At 38.7% G+C, this 19,600-nt stretch overlaps 1 protein-coding gene across 1 annotated transcript in view; it reads right to left on the reverse strand.

Moving 5' to 3' along the window:
- Window positions 1-416: 416 nt before the first annotated feature.
- Window positions 417-19,600, reverse strand: part of LOC126215231 (protein NATD1) — a 29,984-nt gene continuing 10,800 nt past the window's right edge. Inside the window, exons 2-3 of the mRNA XM_049941897.1 lie at window positions 14,485-14,594; window positions 417-704 (exon numbers count right to left, since the gene is read on the reverse strand). Of these exons, the coding sequence (XP_049797854.1) occupies window positions 594-704; window positions 14,485-14,594 (221 nt within the window). The 3' untranslated portion in view covers window positions 417-593. The remainder of the gene's footprint in view (window positions 705-14,484; window positions 14,595-19,600) is intronic.

Genomic DNA, 19,600 nt, shown 5'->3' on the forward strand with positions numbered 1-19,600 from the left:
TACTGCACTGAGGCCATATTTGTCTTTGAAAAGGCATAAAGTATCCTTAATTATTAGGAGGCAGCCTACAACTACATGATGGCAATGTTTTGCATTTAGGTGTAACATATAAGTACTGGCCGGCTGAGACATCTGCCCAATACGATGTCAACCAATTCCAACGCATAAAATGCAAGGAGGTAGCATAGTCTGGCAAAGAACAACTCACTTTTGAATATTTTAGTATTTGATGAAAGCAAAAGGCCAATTATCCAGTAAGTAAAATCAAATTCATATGAACTGAAGTCTTCTGGCATGTAACAATGGAAAATGAGAAGAACGAGAGCGATGTGGGTGTATCCTATTTCTTGTGACAGCATCTAGCAAGATTGGTAAATGTGAAAGAGGTGCGTGGTCACATCAATCACCACATCAACTTGATAGCGATACACAAAATTTATTCCATGTTCTAAATGTATACAAAGTATAGTTTTTAGCTAAAACTTTACAATATAAATTTTTTTAAACAAATAGTACCCCAAATTCATCAACAACTGTAACTCAAAACAGCACCTACTAATATACACGTATAATTCCACATTCCAAGTACCAAGCTAATTTACAACTATTTTCTTGTATTCTGGAAAGCTGCCAATGGCCTTCTGTAAATATTCACATGTCAGCTTCATTTTGAGTTCGTTGTTGTGTACATAATCAAAGGCAGCCTGTAACAATGTGAAAACAAAATTCAAAGAGAAATTCTACAAGCCACAAATACAATTTGAATGTGAATAGAAATAATATAAAAAAACTTTTCATACATGACTAGCCACTGTAGTTCACTTAGCAGTTGCCTCCTGCATTTTAGGATACCATTAGTTTTTAACATTACATTAGGCGCACTATCACAATCTTTGTGTGTTTAACCACACTAAACTCTTGCTACTCTGGCCCCTCAGTAATCCGGCCTTTAGTCGCTTTCAAGCAGAAATGTCAGGCTCAACAATGAATTCTAGTGTGCAATGATGATGTCAGTTAATTACAATGTCAAACAATGTTTGGAAATGTGGCTTTCTTTACAATTCAGTACCACGGCAATAAAAGGAAACACCTCAAGCAGAATCTTGAAATTTTAGAACTGAGATTCTTTGAAGAGAAGCACTGCTGTGGAGTACAATGTCAATGAGTAACTATTGATGACATCAAAAAGAAACATATTATTTGACAATAAGCAACACAAATGGAGAGTAGGTTGAGACAACACAGGGTTATGCGAAAGAGTGAGAATGAAGAACTGGACGCAGTTGTTTACAGGTGGTTCACACAAACACACAGTAAAGGAATTCCAGTCAGTGGTCCAATAATACAGGAAAAAGCAGTTGCATTTCACAAACAACTTGGATGTGGCAGTAAGGCTGGATATTAAACTAACTGGGAAGAGGGTGGGGGGCATGGAATGGGCAGCTGACAGTCACCAGTGAAATTAAACAGCTAATGACAAAGAAGATTTAATTGCTGATGCCTTGCACAATGCTGATGAAATAAGCCTCTTTTACAAGATGCTTCCATCAAAGACATCACTCCCAAGAAAGAGAAGGATTGTTTTGGGCACAAACAACAGAAACAGTGTGCAACATTAATGGTACATATTAACACAAATGGGAGTCATAAACTACCACTCATGTTGTTTTCAATATGGCAACAGAAATACACTACCAGTTCAATACTGTGCTCAGAAGCAAGTGTGGACAGATAGAGAAATATTCTCTCTGTGGTTCCAAAAAACATTTGTACCAGCTCTGAGAAAGAGCTGAAGAAGAAAAAGCTTCTGGTACAGCTATCTATACAACTGACAACGCTGCCAACGGAAAATCCATGATGGAATGTAACAATATTATGAGAAGGAAAATTGCCAGACAGGTACAACAAAAAGGTTTCACACTTAAAGCTTTAGGACAATGGCCTTTGTCAACAGTAGACACACGCACACACAAACACACACACACACACACACACACACACACACACACACACACGACTGTAGTGTGGTTTCAGTCATCCTCCTGATTTAAATCTAGTCTGATGTATACGAGCACTCTTTTTTCCACCCAATGTGACAGCTCTGATTCAACCCAAGGACCAGCGAATTTTTTAATCAATTAAACATCATTATTAACATGCATTCTTGTCTCCTTGCCAAACAAAGTGAAAATGACTCTACCGAGGTTACCTCGAAGATGTGGAAGCCTATCAATTAACATGATGTTTTCCAAACAGCAGATGCATAAGATAAAGTAGAGAATTGTACCACAACAAAGAGCTGAAGAAAAGTGTGGCCCCCCACTGATCTAGAGCTGGAGCCATTACTGAGTGACAGCAGCGAGCCAATCGATTCAGAACCATAAGTTGCCACCACTCAGTACAGTGAAATGTTCCACAAACTTCCAGGAGGAGGAGAAATTGATGAAGATGATGATACTGAGGGGCTGAATGAGGAAAACTGAGAGACAGACCAAACTTCAACAGATGAGGAAATAATTAAAAGCGGGCAGGAAAGTAATGATGAAAGTGATGAAGGAGAGGACACAGGAGGAGAGAGCATGAATATTACTCACACTGGTGCTTCTGAAGCTGCAGACACCTCCCTGGAGTACATTACACAACAACAAGATACCTGCAGTACTGACGTAATGCTTCTAAGACGGTCGCATGATAAACCGTACCACCACTGCATATAACAACTAAAAATTCAGGACAAGTTTCATAGTAAGTGGCACTTCTGTATATGTACATACTTGAGGGCTCAGCTCTTGGCTGGCCAGATTGAATGGGTATAGTTCCCAGACACTCTCAATAATTCGGCAGCTCTACTGTGACGAATGGCCTGTTTAGCAGGAGTATAGTGTATTGATTCTCTTCAGGAAGTGAAATGTATAGCAGCATCAAGAGACCCACCAAACAGTACGAGAGAAAGATAGGTTGAGGTAGTTTAAAATGGAAGGGCAAGTCACAAACATTACATGATGAGGACCCACCTGAGATAAAGGTGACAGTAAACAAAGACGAAGGGGCGGTTAGTACTGGCCAGCAGTTCTGTCTCTTAGTTTATCACTTTTCCTTTGATACAATTAACAATAATTAATTATAAATTTTGATTTTTTGTTGCAATAACTTTCTAAAATACATGTGCATTTATTCATGAAGGACAATTTTTCTGTATCTTTTATAAATAATAATGTCATGCAGAGTGATCTTAACACAATACAAACCAACTTGAGTAACAAATGTTGAAGTTTATCTCCCACAGAGAATAACTGTATTCTAGTTAGAGGAGCACTTATCTCAATTATACAGCTTTGAAAAATGAGTACGATATGCCAGACTCAGCCTCAAATCCAGGCTTGTCTGAGAGGACGACTCATTTTGTGTACAAGTCTTAGTGTATGGTTAAGCCATTGACTGTGATATCCTTGCACCTAGGAATGTTATTCTGACACAGCATGCAGGAGAGCATGTGTGAGCTGAGAAAAGTGGAGAGAGTAACTGGCAGACAGAAGCTCTGACGGTGAGTTGTGGACTACCCTGAGTATCTCAGCCAGTTAAAGGCAAGGCATAAGTTTACTTATACCCCAACAAAACAACTGAGAACTGCCGGAATTAAAGTCTGTTTGAGCCCTCTGTTCTTAGGATCCTCTGTGAAACAAGTTCAAAGAATTTTAGTGGTAACCCTTCATGCAAAATCTCCCGTTTGTATTTGCTGTACATCTCTGTAATACCACCACTTCATCGGCTAAGTTTAACACTAATTTCTCAGCTCTTCTATGAACCTTCACAATGCCTTAAGTCATATTGACTTAATAGGGGTATCTAAGTGGTCGCGCAGGGAAGCGATTAAATGTGAATACTATGCTACATTACACCAACCTGCTTAGACTTCAAATCAGCTGATAATCAAAACTTCCACTGTCTAATTTCCTGAATGCCACTTGCATTATCAACCACACCATGTCTTATAAAGTTATAGAGGCACTGCTATTACCCGATACAACTTTTATAAATACTGTAATACTTACAGCTAGACCCTCCACTTTTTTTCACAATATAGAACTGTGAAGAGCACTACAGAGCGTACTTACCACTTTAACACACATTAGGGTTTCTTTCTGTGTGTATGCTTATGCAACATGAGAAGAATTATTTGTTAAATTCCTCTGTGCACCATGGGATTAATATAATATTTTCTTCAGAGTTCCTATGTGAGTAATACACCCAATTCCTCACTTATCACATGGTCTTTAAACTTGGCTTTCACATTATAGCTAGCATCTATCTTCAATCACGTGCCATTTCAGGTTTTTCAAGACATCAGTGATGCTCTCACCTGGGTCAAACAAAACTGTAACCATTCGTGCTGTCCTTCTCTGTCTATGTTCCATATCCCTCGTTAATCCCACTTAGTATTGGGCCCATACCGAGCAAAACTCTATGATGAGTCACATGAGTGTTTTGTATGCAGTCTCTGTATGCAAACTCTTGCACTTGCTTTGGTCACCCCTGAGGCTACATGATCATATCCTTTCATTTCCTCATAAATTAGCTCTCTAGATGTTTATAGAAGTTGACTAATTTCAGTTGTGACTTACTGGAATTGTAGCCATATGATACTATTTTTTTATTCCATTTTGAGAAGTGGTTACTTATACGTATCTTAACATTTGCAGCAAGTTTCTAAGTCTTGCACTTCTTTCAAACACTGTCCAGTTCTTTATGATAATATTTCATTATACAGGGTGTCCCAGAAAGAATGCTCAGTATTCAGAGATTTGACAGGCACAGTCATTTGAGCTAAAAAAAGTTTAGAAACATGGTCTCTAAAATACATACCTTGATAGTTATGAGCACTTTTTCAGTGGAAGAAGTATGTTTCACAGTGGTGAAGATGAACAAGTACTCTTAGCTCCCAAGGTATGCACTTCAAAGTCAATGTTTAGTAGGCATTTTTTTCTCGTTTTCATTCATACTACCACCTCTCAAAATGTGGAAAGCAAAGAACTTGCAGTAGAAGAGATATTTGTTCCACAATATCAAAGGTGTAGAAGTGCTCATAGTTCTTAAGGTATGCATTTTAAAGCTCACATTTACTAGACTTTTTTGCTTCAAATGATTGTCCCTTTCGTGTCCTTGAATATTGACGATTCTTTCTGGGTTACCCTGCAAATAGCTGCATCATTTGCAAAAGTCTGAAGTAACTCTTAATATTTTTTGCCATGTCAATAATATGCAACATGAACTGTACAGGTCCCAACAAACTTCCTTGGCTCACAGCTTAAGTTACTTCTACACCTGTCAATGACCTTTCATCCAAGATAACATGCTATGTCTTTCCTACCAAGAAATCCTCAATCGAATCACAAATTTTGTTTGATATCCCGCAAGTGTAATGTCACTACTAAGCATTGGTATATTGAGCCAAAGGCTCACCTTGATCCACAACTTTCTAGATATCACATGAGAAAAGTGAAGGTTGGGTTTTGTATGACTGATGCACAGCAAGTTTCAGGAAGAAATGTTGCAAAAAAAGACAAGATAGTATTCAGAATGAAAAGACACACTCATTAGCAATTGAATTTAAGATACCTGCTATGTATGGGCAGAGGGATTCCTTTGTCACCATGGTGACATACTGCAACATAACCTGGTGGTGGCAGTCACAATGATAAGTCTAGTGTTCAATTGATGTAGAGGACATTGCACTGACCATTTCATTAACAATGTTTAAGAGTGTACTGAGAGTGCTTCAATTCAGGAAGAATTGTTGCCAGTGGATTCAGTGGATTAATCTGTGGTGGGTAACAACATACTGATGAAAGAAGTTGGATGCTCAGAGCAGCAGATACCTGATCCACAGTGCAGTGAATCACTCACCAATTTACAAAACAACTGCCTCACATGTGTACCTCTGTTTACTATATATCAAGGGCCACAGAGATTAGCACGAGTCGGAACACCACCAATGGATACTCTACGTGTGGAAAAAGGTTGCCTGAACTGACTATTTGCAGCACATATTGATAAGTTGAACATCTTAAGGTACAAACATGCCAGAAACCACTATGATGTAGAATCCAACTTGTCAACAGAGTACCATTCATTCAAGTAGTGGAAGTATTTACATATGTGATGGTGACAATTACAATCAGTGCTCTTACTGCAATCAAGATACACATCTCGTGGTATGAGCAGTGTCTGTTCTCACAAGCAAAACTCTTGAGACAATTCCCCAGGAACACACAATCACACATTTCTTCAGAAAGCCTATGCTGACACACATTTGTGATTCATCTGTATTAAAAATCCATTAACTGTTTTGAAAAATGTCCTTGCTACACACTGTCTGTTATATGGTTAGCTGACCACTTAAACAAAAAGGCAGGGGCCAAGTCAACCACTCTGAGCTCACTGACTTCCTCTCCCCAATACGTAAAGTAGGAGGCCTGACATTTCACAAAATATGGTAAAAGTCTAGAACAGGGCCAGTGGCGTACTTACGTGTTTTGTGAAGGAATGTTTTTAGCACTTTCTGTGAGGTACTATGGGAGCAAAGGTAGGTTTGTCGGCTGTTTATGTTACACAGCCAATGTAAGAGCAGCAGGCAGATGATGTGTTTTGATGTAATACATCCAGAAAATGGGTGAAACATTGCTGTAAATGACGATAACACATTTAATTTCTCCATGTTTGACTTGTAGCTATTTAAACTGTGCTAGTATCTACAAACCAAAGAGAGTGTCACAACTTATGATATATTTGAAAAAGCAGTGAAATATTTCTCTGCTTCATGTTGTCACACAATCAATCTGTATGAGCACACTGTATAAATGGATGAATGTTTTTTAATAAAATCATAAGAGAAGGTAGGTGGATCAATTTTTATTAATATATTGAACATGCTATTCTATTATGAATGAACACTGATCCACTGCCTCCTCTCATGATTTAATCGATAAACATAGATCCACTTTCTCAGTGTGCTTGTACAGATCAATCATGTGCTCATTTTACCACCACATCTGACACATTTTCATGTCCCTGCAATTAATCCATGAGACAAGCACCAATGGATGATGTCACTGTGCAGGATTAAATGACTTAAATCAGTCTAAATAGTTTCTGTCTAAGACAATAGTTTCAATTACACTGCTAGAAATACACTGTCTCTGTTCTTACCTCTCATTGGTTACGTCAAAGAACCATCTCACTGGCTACATGAAACACGTGGATTGCCAACCTATGAGCAGTAGATAAGCAGCACAGCGACTGCTGCTGGCTCTGATCTAGACTTTAGCCCAAAATTTTAAAGCATGTATTATACCACAGCTGTTATCAGTTACGATGGTGACAGTTCTTCTGCCAACTACAGGATTTTCCTTATGTCAGCATATGAAACGGTGAAATGGGACACCTGATACCTTTGCTATCATCTTTCAAGGACAAACAATACAAGAACCTAATATCAGATCATTTTCATTTGTCTGTCTACAGATCCTACAGATGACCTGTAGCTTCAGTAAAACAATGCACTACCCCCACCATTTCCAAATTGTTCCAGAAAGGTTCGTGCAACATTACATGGATGTAAAGATGATTGTGTGGCCCTGCTAGTTTACCTGACCTCAGTCATCTGATTCTAGCACTCCGTCACAGCTCCCGGAAATTTCGGGTTGTGGGAGTTGACTTTCTGATCATACGTCACAATGGATCATAACACTTGACATGATGTGTTTCACTATCATTTGGGCAAAAGGGAGTGCTGCATGCAAGTAGGTCCATGTCTCTCAAGACTGTATGCTTCATTTTTAGTAGTTGGAACAAGACAGTACACTGATTAGCTCCATAGTTTCTGTCTAAAACAGTTGAAAATGAAGCTCTTGGTGATATTAAAAAAAAAAAAGATCTGTTCATTTAACATTCTTCCCACTCTTCATAGCTTCATACAGCTGCTCCTCAGAAACCATTGAGACCAGAGTGCATATTTAATATGTCTCCCTTTACCAAAGTGTCCATATTAATGATTCTTAATGTATGTTCTTTTCCTCCTCAAACATACTATATTAGATGCATTCGTATGAAAGTGCAACATCTGCCAGACATTTATTTCTCAGCAGAAATAAAAATAAAAAAATTCAGGTGCATTGTGTAGTGTTTGTACTAAACAGTAGACAACGTTGTGGCAATTGGCTCTCAAATTGCACCCTCCCCCTCCCATTTTCTAGAATTAGTGAGGACATATTTAGCAATAGGAATCTCTTAATGATATGCAAAATTCCTCTCCTGTCCAAGTCCCTCAGCTTACCAGTGAAGCACATCACTTTAATTTGTTCTGAATTGCATGTCTTCTATTTTCTGCTCGGTTGCTCACCTTAGCAGAAATTCTGTTCATACTGACATGGATTGGGAACAGTTTTTACCACAGCTATGTTGATCCCATCACAAGGAAGACACCGTGGTTATAGTGGGTGGGGCAGGTAACAGTATTGACAGAGATCCTGGGTACAGTATAGAGTGTGACCTGGCGAAGATTGCATCAGCATCGAAGCATACTAGTGTTGAGTTTGTATCTGTTCTTGAGCACCATGACCGACCTCATTTGAACTCTTCTGTCAAGAGAGTTAATTTGGAGCTGGAACGGCTGCTCATGTCGAGTGCGGGGTCACACATCGGTGTGGTTCATGTTGATTCTCTCAGTAGGTGGGATTATACTAGGCATGGCCTTCACCTCAACAGGAAGGGGAAGGGTAAATTGGCTGGGGAAATAGCAGGAAAGTTAAAGGGGGGAGACACTGTCATGAGTGGTAAAATACCAGTGGTTATAGGATTCAGAAAAGACCCTTTTTTAGGGTAGGGAAGACAGAAAGAAAGCAAATTTTGAGAGAGGTTAGAACTGAGACAAACCTTCAGTTTGAGAAAGAAATCAAAAAACATAATTCCAGCTTATTACATCAGCATAAACAGCCATTGGTTAAGAATTTTCAACTGTCAGCAGATATTTTAACTCCACCCAATTTTAACTCAGTCAATGAGAAATGTCAGCTATCTTTATTGCATCAAAATATTCGAGGACTGAGAAATAAAATTAATGAATTAACTATCTGCATAGATGAATTAGAGTCTTCAAACCCAGCTGACATAATCTGCCTCTCTGAACATCATGTGACCACTGGTATAGAACTTTTAAGTGTTACAGGGTTTAGGTTAGCATCTCACTTTTGTAGATCAGAAATGGAGAAAGGAGGAGTTGCCACATTCATCAGGAACTGTCATAAATTTAAGAACATAGACATTCATAAATTTTGTCTAGAACAGCATATGGAAGCATGTGCAAGAGAATTAGAATTTCACGAAAAATCCTTCATAATATTAAGTGTATATCGAGCACCTGCAGGTAACTTTAATCTGTTTGTCAACCACCTTGAAGCTGTACTGGCCCATTTAACAACCAAAAACAAAGAAATAGTGGTTGCTGGTGATTTCAATGTAGATTTCCTTAAAGACTCTCCCAATAAGAACTTATTTGAGTTAGTAACACTATCATTCAACTTAATTCACACTGTAAAGTTCCCCATGAGGATAGCCACTTGCTCACAAACAGCCATTGATAATATCTTTATAGAAAAGTCCAATGAACAAAATTATATTACAAAACCAATAGTCAATGGCCTCTCAGACCATGACATGCAGTTCCTTCTGTTAAATGTTAATACTGAACAGTATATAAAATCTGTTAAATCTGAGCTCAAGAGGGTAATCAGTAAGCCAAAAATTGATTATTTTAGGACACTCCTCAGAGACATTCACTGGACTGATGTTTACAGTGCTCATGGCATGAATGAAAAATATAACGTTTTTGCTAATAAAGTGCTTACCTTAGTCGAACACTGCTTTCCCCCAAAACTTACCAAGGTTAGAGCAAAGTCTACAAAGAAGCCATGGATTACTCGAGGAATAGGGGTATCTTGTAAAACAAAAAGAAAACTGTATCTGTCAATCCGAAACATTTCCAATGTTGATGCTATAGCACATTATAAGAAATACTGCAAAATATTAAAGACTGTAATACGGATGTCAAAGCAAATATATTACAAGGAAAAGATAGTCATATCAGATAACAAAATAAAGACAATATGGGATATAGTGAAGGAGGAGACCGGTAGAACCATAGAACCAGACATGAAGAGGAACAAATAGCATTAAGAGTAAATGATACATTGGTGACAGATGTGTATAGTGTTGCAGAACTTTTTAACAAACATTTTATAACTGTTACTGAAAAGATGGGGTTGTCAGGTTCGGTAGATGCTGCTATGGATTACCTTAGACCAGACATTTCAAGTAACTTCCATAATATGAATTTGACCCTCACTACCCCAACAGAAATAATGTTCATCATAAAATCTTTAAAATCAAAAACATCTAGTGGATATGATGAAATATCAACAAAGTTAATTAAAGAATGTGATTCTGAGCTAAGTAACATATTAAGCTATATGTGTAACCAGTCATTTATTAGTGGAATATTTCCTGAATGGCTGAAATATGCTGAAGTTAAGCCACTGTTTAAGAAGGGAGATAAAGAAATAGCATCAAATTTCTGCCCAATTTCACTGTTGCCAGCATTCTCAAAAATTTTCGAAAAAGTAATGTACAGTCATCTTTATAACCATCTTATCTCAAATAACATACTGTCAAAGTCACAGTTTGGATTTCTAAAAGGTTCTGATATTGAGAAGGCTATCTACACTTACAGTGAAAATGTGCTTAATTCATTAGACAAAAAATTGCAGGCAACTGGTATATTTTGTGATCTGTCAAAGGCATTTGACTGTGTAAATCACAATATCCTTTTAAGTAAACTAGAATATTATAGTATAAACAGGAAATTCTGCAAAATGGTTCAAATCTTATATCTCTGGCAGGAAACAAAGGGTGTTATTAGGAAAGAGACATGTATCAAGCTATCAGGCATCTTCGAACAGGGAACTAATTACATGTGGGGTCCCACAAGGTTCCATTTTGGGGCCCTTACTTTTTCTTGTGTATATCAATGAGCTTTCATCAGTAACATTACCAGATGCCAAGTTTGTTTTGTTTTCCGATGATACAAACATTGCAATAAATAGCAAATCAAGTGTAGTCTTAGAAAGATCAGCCAATAAAATATTTGTGGACATTAATCACTGGTTCCTAGCCAATTCTTTGTCACTAAACTTTGAAAAAACACACTACATGCAGTTCAGAACTTGTAATGGGTGTCCCAAGAGTATATGTCTAACATACGATGACAAGAAGATAGAAGAAGTGGACAGTGTTAAATTCTTGGGATTACGGCTTGATAATAAATTCAACTGGGAGGAGCACACCACAGAACTGCTGAAGCATCTTAACAAATCTCTGTTTGCAATGCGAATTTTGTCAGACATAGGGGATATAAAAATGAAAAAGCTGGCATACTATGCTTACTTTCATTCCATAATGTCATATGGGATTATTTTTTGGGGTAATTCATCAAGCCAAGCTAAAGTTTTCTGGGCACAAAAATGTGCAGTGAGAGTTATATGTGGTGTGAACTCAAGAACATCCTGCAGAAGCCTGTTTAGGGAACTAGGGATACTAACTACTGCTTCCCAATATATTTATTCCTTAATGAAATTTGTCATTAAAAATATATCACTTTTTCAAACCAACAGCTCAATTCATGGAATCAATACTAGAAATAAGAATAATCTTCACAAGGATTTAAAGTCACTTAGTCTTGTACAAAAAGGTGTGCATTATTCAGGAACACACATTTTCAATAACTTGCCAGCAGCCATAAAAAGCTTAACAACCAATGAAATTCAGTTTAAGAGAAGCCTAAAGGATTTATTGGTGGCCAACTCCTTCTACTCCATTGATGAATTTCTTAGTAAAACCAACTGATTTGTATATAAGTACAACATAACTTCTGCACAATTTTGAGTGCAGTAATGTGTTCATTGAAAAATTTTTTGTGTGTGTGTGTGTGTGTGTGTGTGTGTGTGTGTGTGTGTGTGTTTTAGTATAATCTAACTTCTGCACCATTTCAGTGCAGTAATGTGTTCACTGTAAATAAGTATTACAGTAGTTGTATTACCTTATAAATAAATAAAAAACTTTTTTATTTTAAATTCAGTGCATTAGTATTTGTAAAATGACTCTTAGGGTTCATTAAAAAATGACGATCATTCCACTTGGGACCAGTGGAATGGTACATTAGCTTATTTGTTTTAGTTGTAAATATTTGTCATGTATTGTTGTTTCTGACATGTTCCACATCCTGGACGACCACCTCACTATGGATCAATTGGAATGAAAGTAAATCTAATCTAATCTAATCTAATCAAGGCATTGAATTATCTTCTGGAGGAAGGTAAAGTACAATAAATATAATATTATCACTAAAGAACACCTTATAAATGACTATAGGAAAACAAGTGGTTGATGTTTATGACATGTTTACATGTAAAGAGTTCAGAAACAAGTGTAGGAAACAATTTTCAACATGACTACAACACTATAAACAGGTAATTACAAGCTTTCCTTTCATGGATTTGGAGCAGTTTTTCATATTTTACAGTGTGCAAATATAAAAATCTATAATCAATTTAAAAAAGGCTATTTCACAGCAAGACCTCAATGCTGCAAAATGAAATGTACATTTCATCTTTGTGCGTGTATGCTATTTATTATTCAGTAGCAGAAGTTTTAAATAATTGCAGCAATGAATAAATGTACTTGACACTATTTCCATGTTAAGAGTTATATATTGCACTGTACAATTTCTATTTGTTGTTGACTGGTCCCTTGTATACAAAATCAGCAATTAAAACTGGCAAGCCTACAAAATGTGACGACAAAATTCTGATTCCGATACCAGCTTTGGTATACCAGGCTCTACTTTCAGCAAATAATATCAACAGATCATTTTGGTTATCTGACAAAATGATATCTCCCTCAAACCTGTATGAATATTCATACTTTATTACAATCAAAGGACTCCAGTTACAAGCTGTAACTTCCCTGCAACCAAAAAGAAAAGAAAAGAAGGAGGTGTAAAGCAGTCATTAAGCTAAACACGACACTGCAGCGTTGATGGAATAGTCCTATTGGTGCATGGTCTTGCTGCCTGCCTGTTGGGCAACATGAACACAAACAGAAATGCAATCTGTGATTTTTCATATAAGTTGTGACAGATATGATAGTCATGTTGAGAGAGAGAGAGAGAGAGAGAGAGAGAGAGAGAGAGAGAGAGACATATCTTTCACACACTTATATCTATGGTCTCACTACCATGATGCAAACCCTTCCTCAAAGTACAAATTCCACATAGCCTACTCCACCAATCTCTCTATACTAATTGTGCTCAAGACAAAGCCACTCTGAAAGCAGACAAACACACAGTGCACCATAACATCTGAACACCAGACCACAACCCTCTCATTACCATGATATTGCAGTGCTTGTGTTATTCTGATTTATGATGCAAAGTTCCTCTGGACATAAATGGGTGTCGGAAGGAACAGGCACTTTGGCAACTTCAGCCATTATTAAATACATTACATGTATTTGCAATTGCTAATATGGATAACCATCTGCTGTAGAATGGAATGACTACAATAAAAATTTGTGCTGGGCTGGACTTGAACCCAGATTTCCCGTGTTTGCCTTCCTATTTTGCTGCCCGTGCATGCCTCACAGCCACACCCATAGTTGATGACGTATGAAGTTTGCATCTGGCCATGTGGCATGCACGGATAGCCAAATGGTAAGGCGACCACTTGCGATAAGCAGGAAATCCGGGTTTGAGACCCAATCCAGCACAAACTTTCATTGTTGTCCTTCTATTTTACAGTTGATGGCTGTCCATATTTGCAACTGTGTATACAGTTAATGTACTCCCATTCCTCTCACATCCACTTTCCAGACATTGTTTCCAATTAACATTTCACAATTTTCAGCTTTTGTGTTTTCCTCGGGCAAAAGGCATTCTTCACTTCTCTCTAACCACTTTCCATTGAAATCGTATTCTTTTCCTTCTACTGTCACATGCTATACTAAGCAGATTCAACATGGAACATAGGTTATAATTTAATGTTTGTTGATACCAAATTCGAATTAAGATGTGGAAACTAACAGTGGCATCTTAAAGGATCCATCCTGACATTCATCTGAAGAAGCTAAATCCAGATGGTTAAACAGGAATACAGTCCCACTCCATCTGTACACAAATCCAATGTCTTAAGTGCTGTGGCATCTCACTTTGCGTTCTCTCTTTCCACGAACACTGGCAGAACACATTTAAATTAACTAAGCGTGACCCATCCAAGTATGACATTAGTTCCATTCAAAAAGAATAAAGAAATAGGAAATGGTAGGACATATTACCAACAAATTTCTGGGACAACTGTCAACAGAAAAGAAGGAATTCACCTTAGCTAGTATCCTCCCAACACCCTTTCCTTGGAAGATTGATGGGACTTCAGTGTGTAGTAAGTCGACAACACCACAAGCGTCCTCATCGTATTGCAGGAATGCTCTTTCTGCAAAGATACAAAACCCATGTAAGAAGAAATATTTTACTGATGTGGACAATCTTAAAACATGAACATACTGCAGTAATGCAGTTCCTCTGAAACATAAGCTTTTGTGGTCACTGTCAGTTAACATAAGAGTTTACTGCACGTAGACATGTTCTAGAAATAACTGTCTCTACATGGGTAAAACTGAAAGTTTGTACATGGTTGCAGTGGCCTGCCTCTGCACCTTCTAATGGAGAAATTGGCCCTGACCCCCTGTGCTGGACATGGCACCTTAACAAAGTTTAAAAACTGTTCACGTGACTGATCCACAATGGTGAAAGTAGTTGGAAACCATAATAAATTAATTTCTTGTCATGGCAGGAGTCGGTGTATGTTGATGCCCATAGGCCCCTTCAGAATGAGTGACAGATGTCGAACTAAAAGTGGAACTACTGTGAGCTCCGTTTTTCTTCTCTCCCTCTGTCCACCTCCTCCTCCTACTACTACTATCTCTGACCATCTCTGCCTCCCACCTTCTCTCTACAACCACCATACCAATAAGAAGCTGGTGGTTCTTACCCCACAGTAGTTCTTTCCATTTTGTAACTAATATGTGTACCAAAACTGATTGATATTATTCCAAGGGTTTGGGGTGAGTTTTTTACCCATGGTTTTGCCTGCATACACACCACAAGAAAAAGTTTTGCATCACCTCAGTTCCAATAGTTCTGCAGCCTGTACAGAAAATTGGATAGAGATCAATATAAACATCAGTTCAGCCCTTTTTATTGCTCATGAAAATCACACATTGCATGTTGTACCACCATACAGCGAGACCTTCAGAGGTGGTATTCCAGATTGCTGTACATACTGGTACCTCTAATACCCAGTAACACGTCCTCTTGCATTGATGCATGCCTGTATTCGTCGTGGCATACTGTCCACAAGTTCATCAAGGTGCTGTTGGTCCAGATTGTCCCACTCCTCAATGGCGATTCGACGTAGATCCCTCAGAGTGGTTGGTGGGTCACGTCGTGCATAAACAGCCCTTTTCAATCTATCCCAGGCATGTTCGATAGGGTTCATGTCTGGGAACATGCTGCCTACTCTAGTCAAGCGATGTCATTATTCTGAAGGAAGTCATTCACAAGATGTGCATGATGGGGGCACAAATTATCATTCATGAAGACAAATGCTTCACCAATATGCTGCTGATATGGTTGCAATATTGGTCGGAGGATGGCACTCACGTATTGTAAAGCCACTACGACACCTTCCATGACCACCAGCAGCGTACATCAGCCCAACATAATGCCACCCCAAAACAGCAGGGAATCTCCACCTTGCTGCACTCGCTGGACAGTGTGTCTAAGGCATTCAGCCTGACCGGGTTGCCTCCAAACACGTCTACGACGATTGTCTGATTGAAGGCATATGCAACACTAATCGGTGAAGAGAATGTGATGCCAATCCTGGAGTGGTCCCTTCGGCATGTTGTTGGGCCCATCTGTACTGCACTGCATGGTGTCGTGGATGCAAAGATGAACCTCGCCATGGACATTGGGAGTGAAGTTGCGCATCATGCAGTCTATTGCACACAGTTTGAGTCGTAACATGACGTCCTGTGGCTGTACAAAAAGCATTATTCAACATGGTGGCGTTGCTGTCAGGGTTCCTCCAAGCCACAATCCATTTGTAGCAGTCATCCACTGCAGTAGTAGCCCTTGGGCGGCCTGAGCAAGGTATGTCATCAACAGATCCTGTCTCTGTGTATCTCCTCCATGTCCAAACAACATTCCTTTAGTTCACTCCGAGACGCCTGTACACTTGACTTGTTGAAGGCCCTTCCTGGCACAAAGTAACAATGCGGATATGATCAAACTGCAGTACTGACCATCTAGCATGGGTGAACTACAGACAACACAAGCCGTGTACCTCCTTCTTGGTGGAATAACTGGAACTGATTGGCTGTCTGACCCCTCTGTCTAATAGGCGCTGCTCATGAATCGTTGTTTACATCTATGGGCGGGTTTAGTGACATCTCTGAACAGTCAAAGGGAATATGTCTATGATACAATATCCACAGAACGTCTGTCTTCAGGAGTTCTGGGAACCGAGGTGATGCAAAACTTTTTTTGATGTGTGTATATTTCACATATGTTTAAAATATTTCACATGTATCTGTTCCCATATTTCACCTGTATCTCTAGAGAATTTCCCCCTACAGTTTCATTTTCATGTAGCTCAATGTTTATGATTATGTACCTGCTCAACTATTTGTCGTATAATGACATAATTTTGCAAGTACATCTAGTGGTATATGTTCAAATGGCTCTAAGCACTATGGGACTTAACATCTGAGGTCATCAGTTCCCAGCGGTATATGTGTTTACTGTCTAAAATGTATTGTGAATAAAGGAGTAGTAGTAGTAGTAGTAGTAGTACTGAAGAGGTAACATATTAAAAGTCCTGCATCATGCAGCAGTTTTTCATGCATCTCAGTATTTGATGTCGCATATCCCGAACTATGTGTCACACAATGACACATTTTTGTAAGTACATTCAGCAGCATTTGTGGGTCCTGTACGTAAAATATGTTGCGAACAGAGTTAGTAGCAAAGAAGTAGTAAATTTAAACATCATTCATGATGCAGCAGTTTTCCACACATCTCAGACTTCATGACGTCGTATCTCCTGAAATTTGCTGGTACCTTCAGTGGTGTACGTGAATACTGTCTACAAAATGTGTTGCAAATACAGTTAGTTGTGATGAAGTAATAAATTAAAACATCATGCTTCATGTGGCAGTTTTACTGCATGGACCATGAAAATCTAGTAAGTGATCAGACTTTTTATTCCTTTCATCATTTGGTGGAGATTAAAAATTTCATAAAGATTTGAAATTATGTGTATAGTTCATTGCAAGCCCTAAATGCCCTCATTCTTTAATACTGCATGAATGCAGTAGGGTATTAGTGCGTCATGGACCATGCTGTTTTTTTCAATCTTCCTCCCACCCCTTTTTTAGGTAAGTGGTTCCTACGCCCATGGTGATTCTTCCAGACAGTAAGTGATATGTGTAACAAGTCTGGCTGAAATCGGTCTAGTGGTTTAGAAGGAGGTGAAGAACATACATACATAGGTACATACGTACATCCATTTTTATAATATGTATGCACTTTTTAACAGATATCACTTAAATGCTCTATCTGAAGTACCAGTACAACCGTAAATACAACAGCCATGACTCCTTTAGAAGAACTGAGAAAGTCAATAAAGTTCTACAACAACAGAACACAAATATCACATCAACATGGATGACATTTCCACACATTCAATCAAGCTTTCACATTTGGTCTTCTGTGCGGTGCAAGAGGAGCAATGTTAAACAGCAACAAGCCTTTATTTCTTAAATGTGTTGCCTTAAACTTTTAAAGTTTAGCAAACAATAAAAATGTCCTAATGAGATTAGCAAACCCAATGTATGTCACAGTCTTAAAGCAACATAATGCAAAGTTTGGAATAACTGAAGTGTTTGATGCTGCTTCTCATCTCTCAACCAAACAGTCAACTTTCAAACTAACTTAGACCTCAGGCTGTGGATCAGTAAGTCATTATACCCAATATTTGACATTCACAACTGTTGACTTCATCAATGCACAACTAAACTCACCTTCCAACCTAACATCGAGATCGAGCTCCAGTACAGATCAGTCTGTCAAGTCAACCAAAACAAGTGATACTGGTTGTCAGCTTTGACTCTTGACATAACTGTGTTGTGTTACATGGTGTCATGACTGAGTGACATTCTCTAGTGTCGAATGTCGATTTTTCGAAGCTTGTTCAAAGTGTCTTTAGTAAGCGATACGGCTGGTGCACACGTTGTTTGTCAGGGTTATATTCTACACGTTTGTTTTGTATTGGAATTGTCAGCTTAGAGCACTGTTAGTAAGTGGTTGAGGTGTCAGTTCTTAGTTCCTATTGGTATGTCTTTGACTCTGGAATTGTTAGTTTGACATGTTATTAATGGTTTGAAATTTAAATTTTTGTTTCGCATTTGTTGTAAGTTACGGGTATAATGAGGAAATTCATTAGCACATCGTTGCATGCTGCCTGGCGTGCAGAGTTTCTCACAGATGAAGCATTCATGTTCACAACTAATTGATATTGTCTTTCCTAATTACAGAGTAAATGTCTATTATTTCCACCTGCAATCACGAAATTGTTAGGTCCTTAGACTAATGGTTACAGTCAGCAATGACCATCTTCAGATCTGATCTTAAAAGGCTATGCATATTTCTAGCCAATGGCAACAGCCATAGGTCGATCCACACCGCCTTGTCGATGAACACAAGCAAGAAATAGACAAACTGTGGCCAACAGTGCGCTTACCTTATGTGAAAAATGTTACTGACCAACTTGGCAAACACCTTCGCTGGATTGGGGTGCAGGGGTCTTCTATAGTGGTCACAGGATCCAGGATGTACTAGGCTCCACTAAGGACAAGGTGGATGCATTACACACTGCAGGCGTGTACAAGGTGGAATGCGAATGTGGAGAGGTGTACATTGGCAAGATTGGCAGGCCAACAGCAACGCGCATTTGGGAACACGAGTGCTATATTCGTCTAGGGCAACACAACAAATCTGCAGCGGCAGAACATCAGTGGGACTGCGGAAAAGAAATAAATTTCAGTGAAGCCTGTGTGTTAGCCAAGCAGCCGGTTATGACGAAACACAAAATCAGAGGGGCTATCGAAATACTCAAATACCCTAATAACATGAATAGGGAGGATGGACTCAGGCTTGCCCCATCTTGGCTGCCAGCAATCAGAGCTCAACAGACCGCACTGTCAACACGAGGCACGAGCACTACCAGCAAATAACTGCTGCCGCGTGGCCGATGTCCAGTATTTGGTAAACAGCAGCCAACTTCTCATTCTACGGTGACCACCAATCGTGGCAAATAACACAAGAGCCGATAGACAAGTGAGGTTACATTCTCCCTCCACTGCAACACCCTATTAA

Source organism: Schistocerca nitens, chromosome 12 (genome assembly GCF_023898315.1).
Source record: "Schistocerca nitens isolate TAMUIC-IGC-003100 chromosome 12, iqSchNite1.1, whole genome shotgun sequence".
NCBI classification, from domain to species: Eukaryota; Metazoa; Arthropoda; class Insecta; order Orthoptera; family Acrididae; genus Schistocerca; species Schistocerca nitens.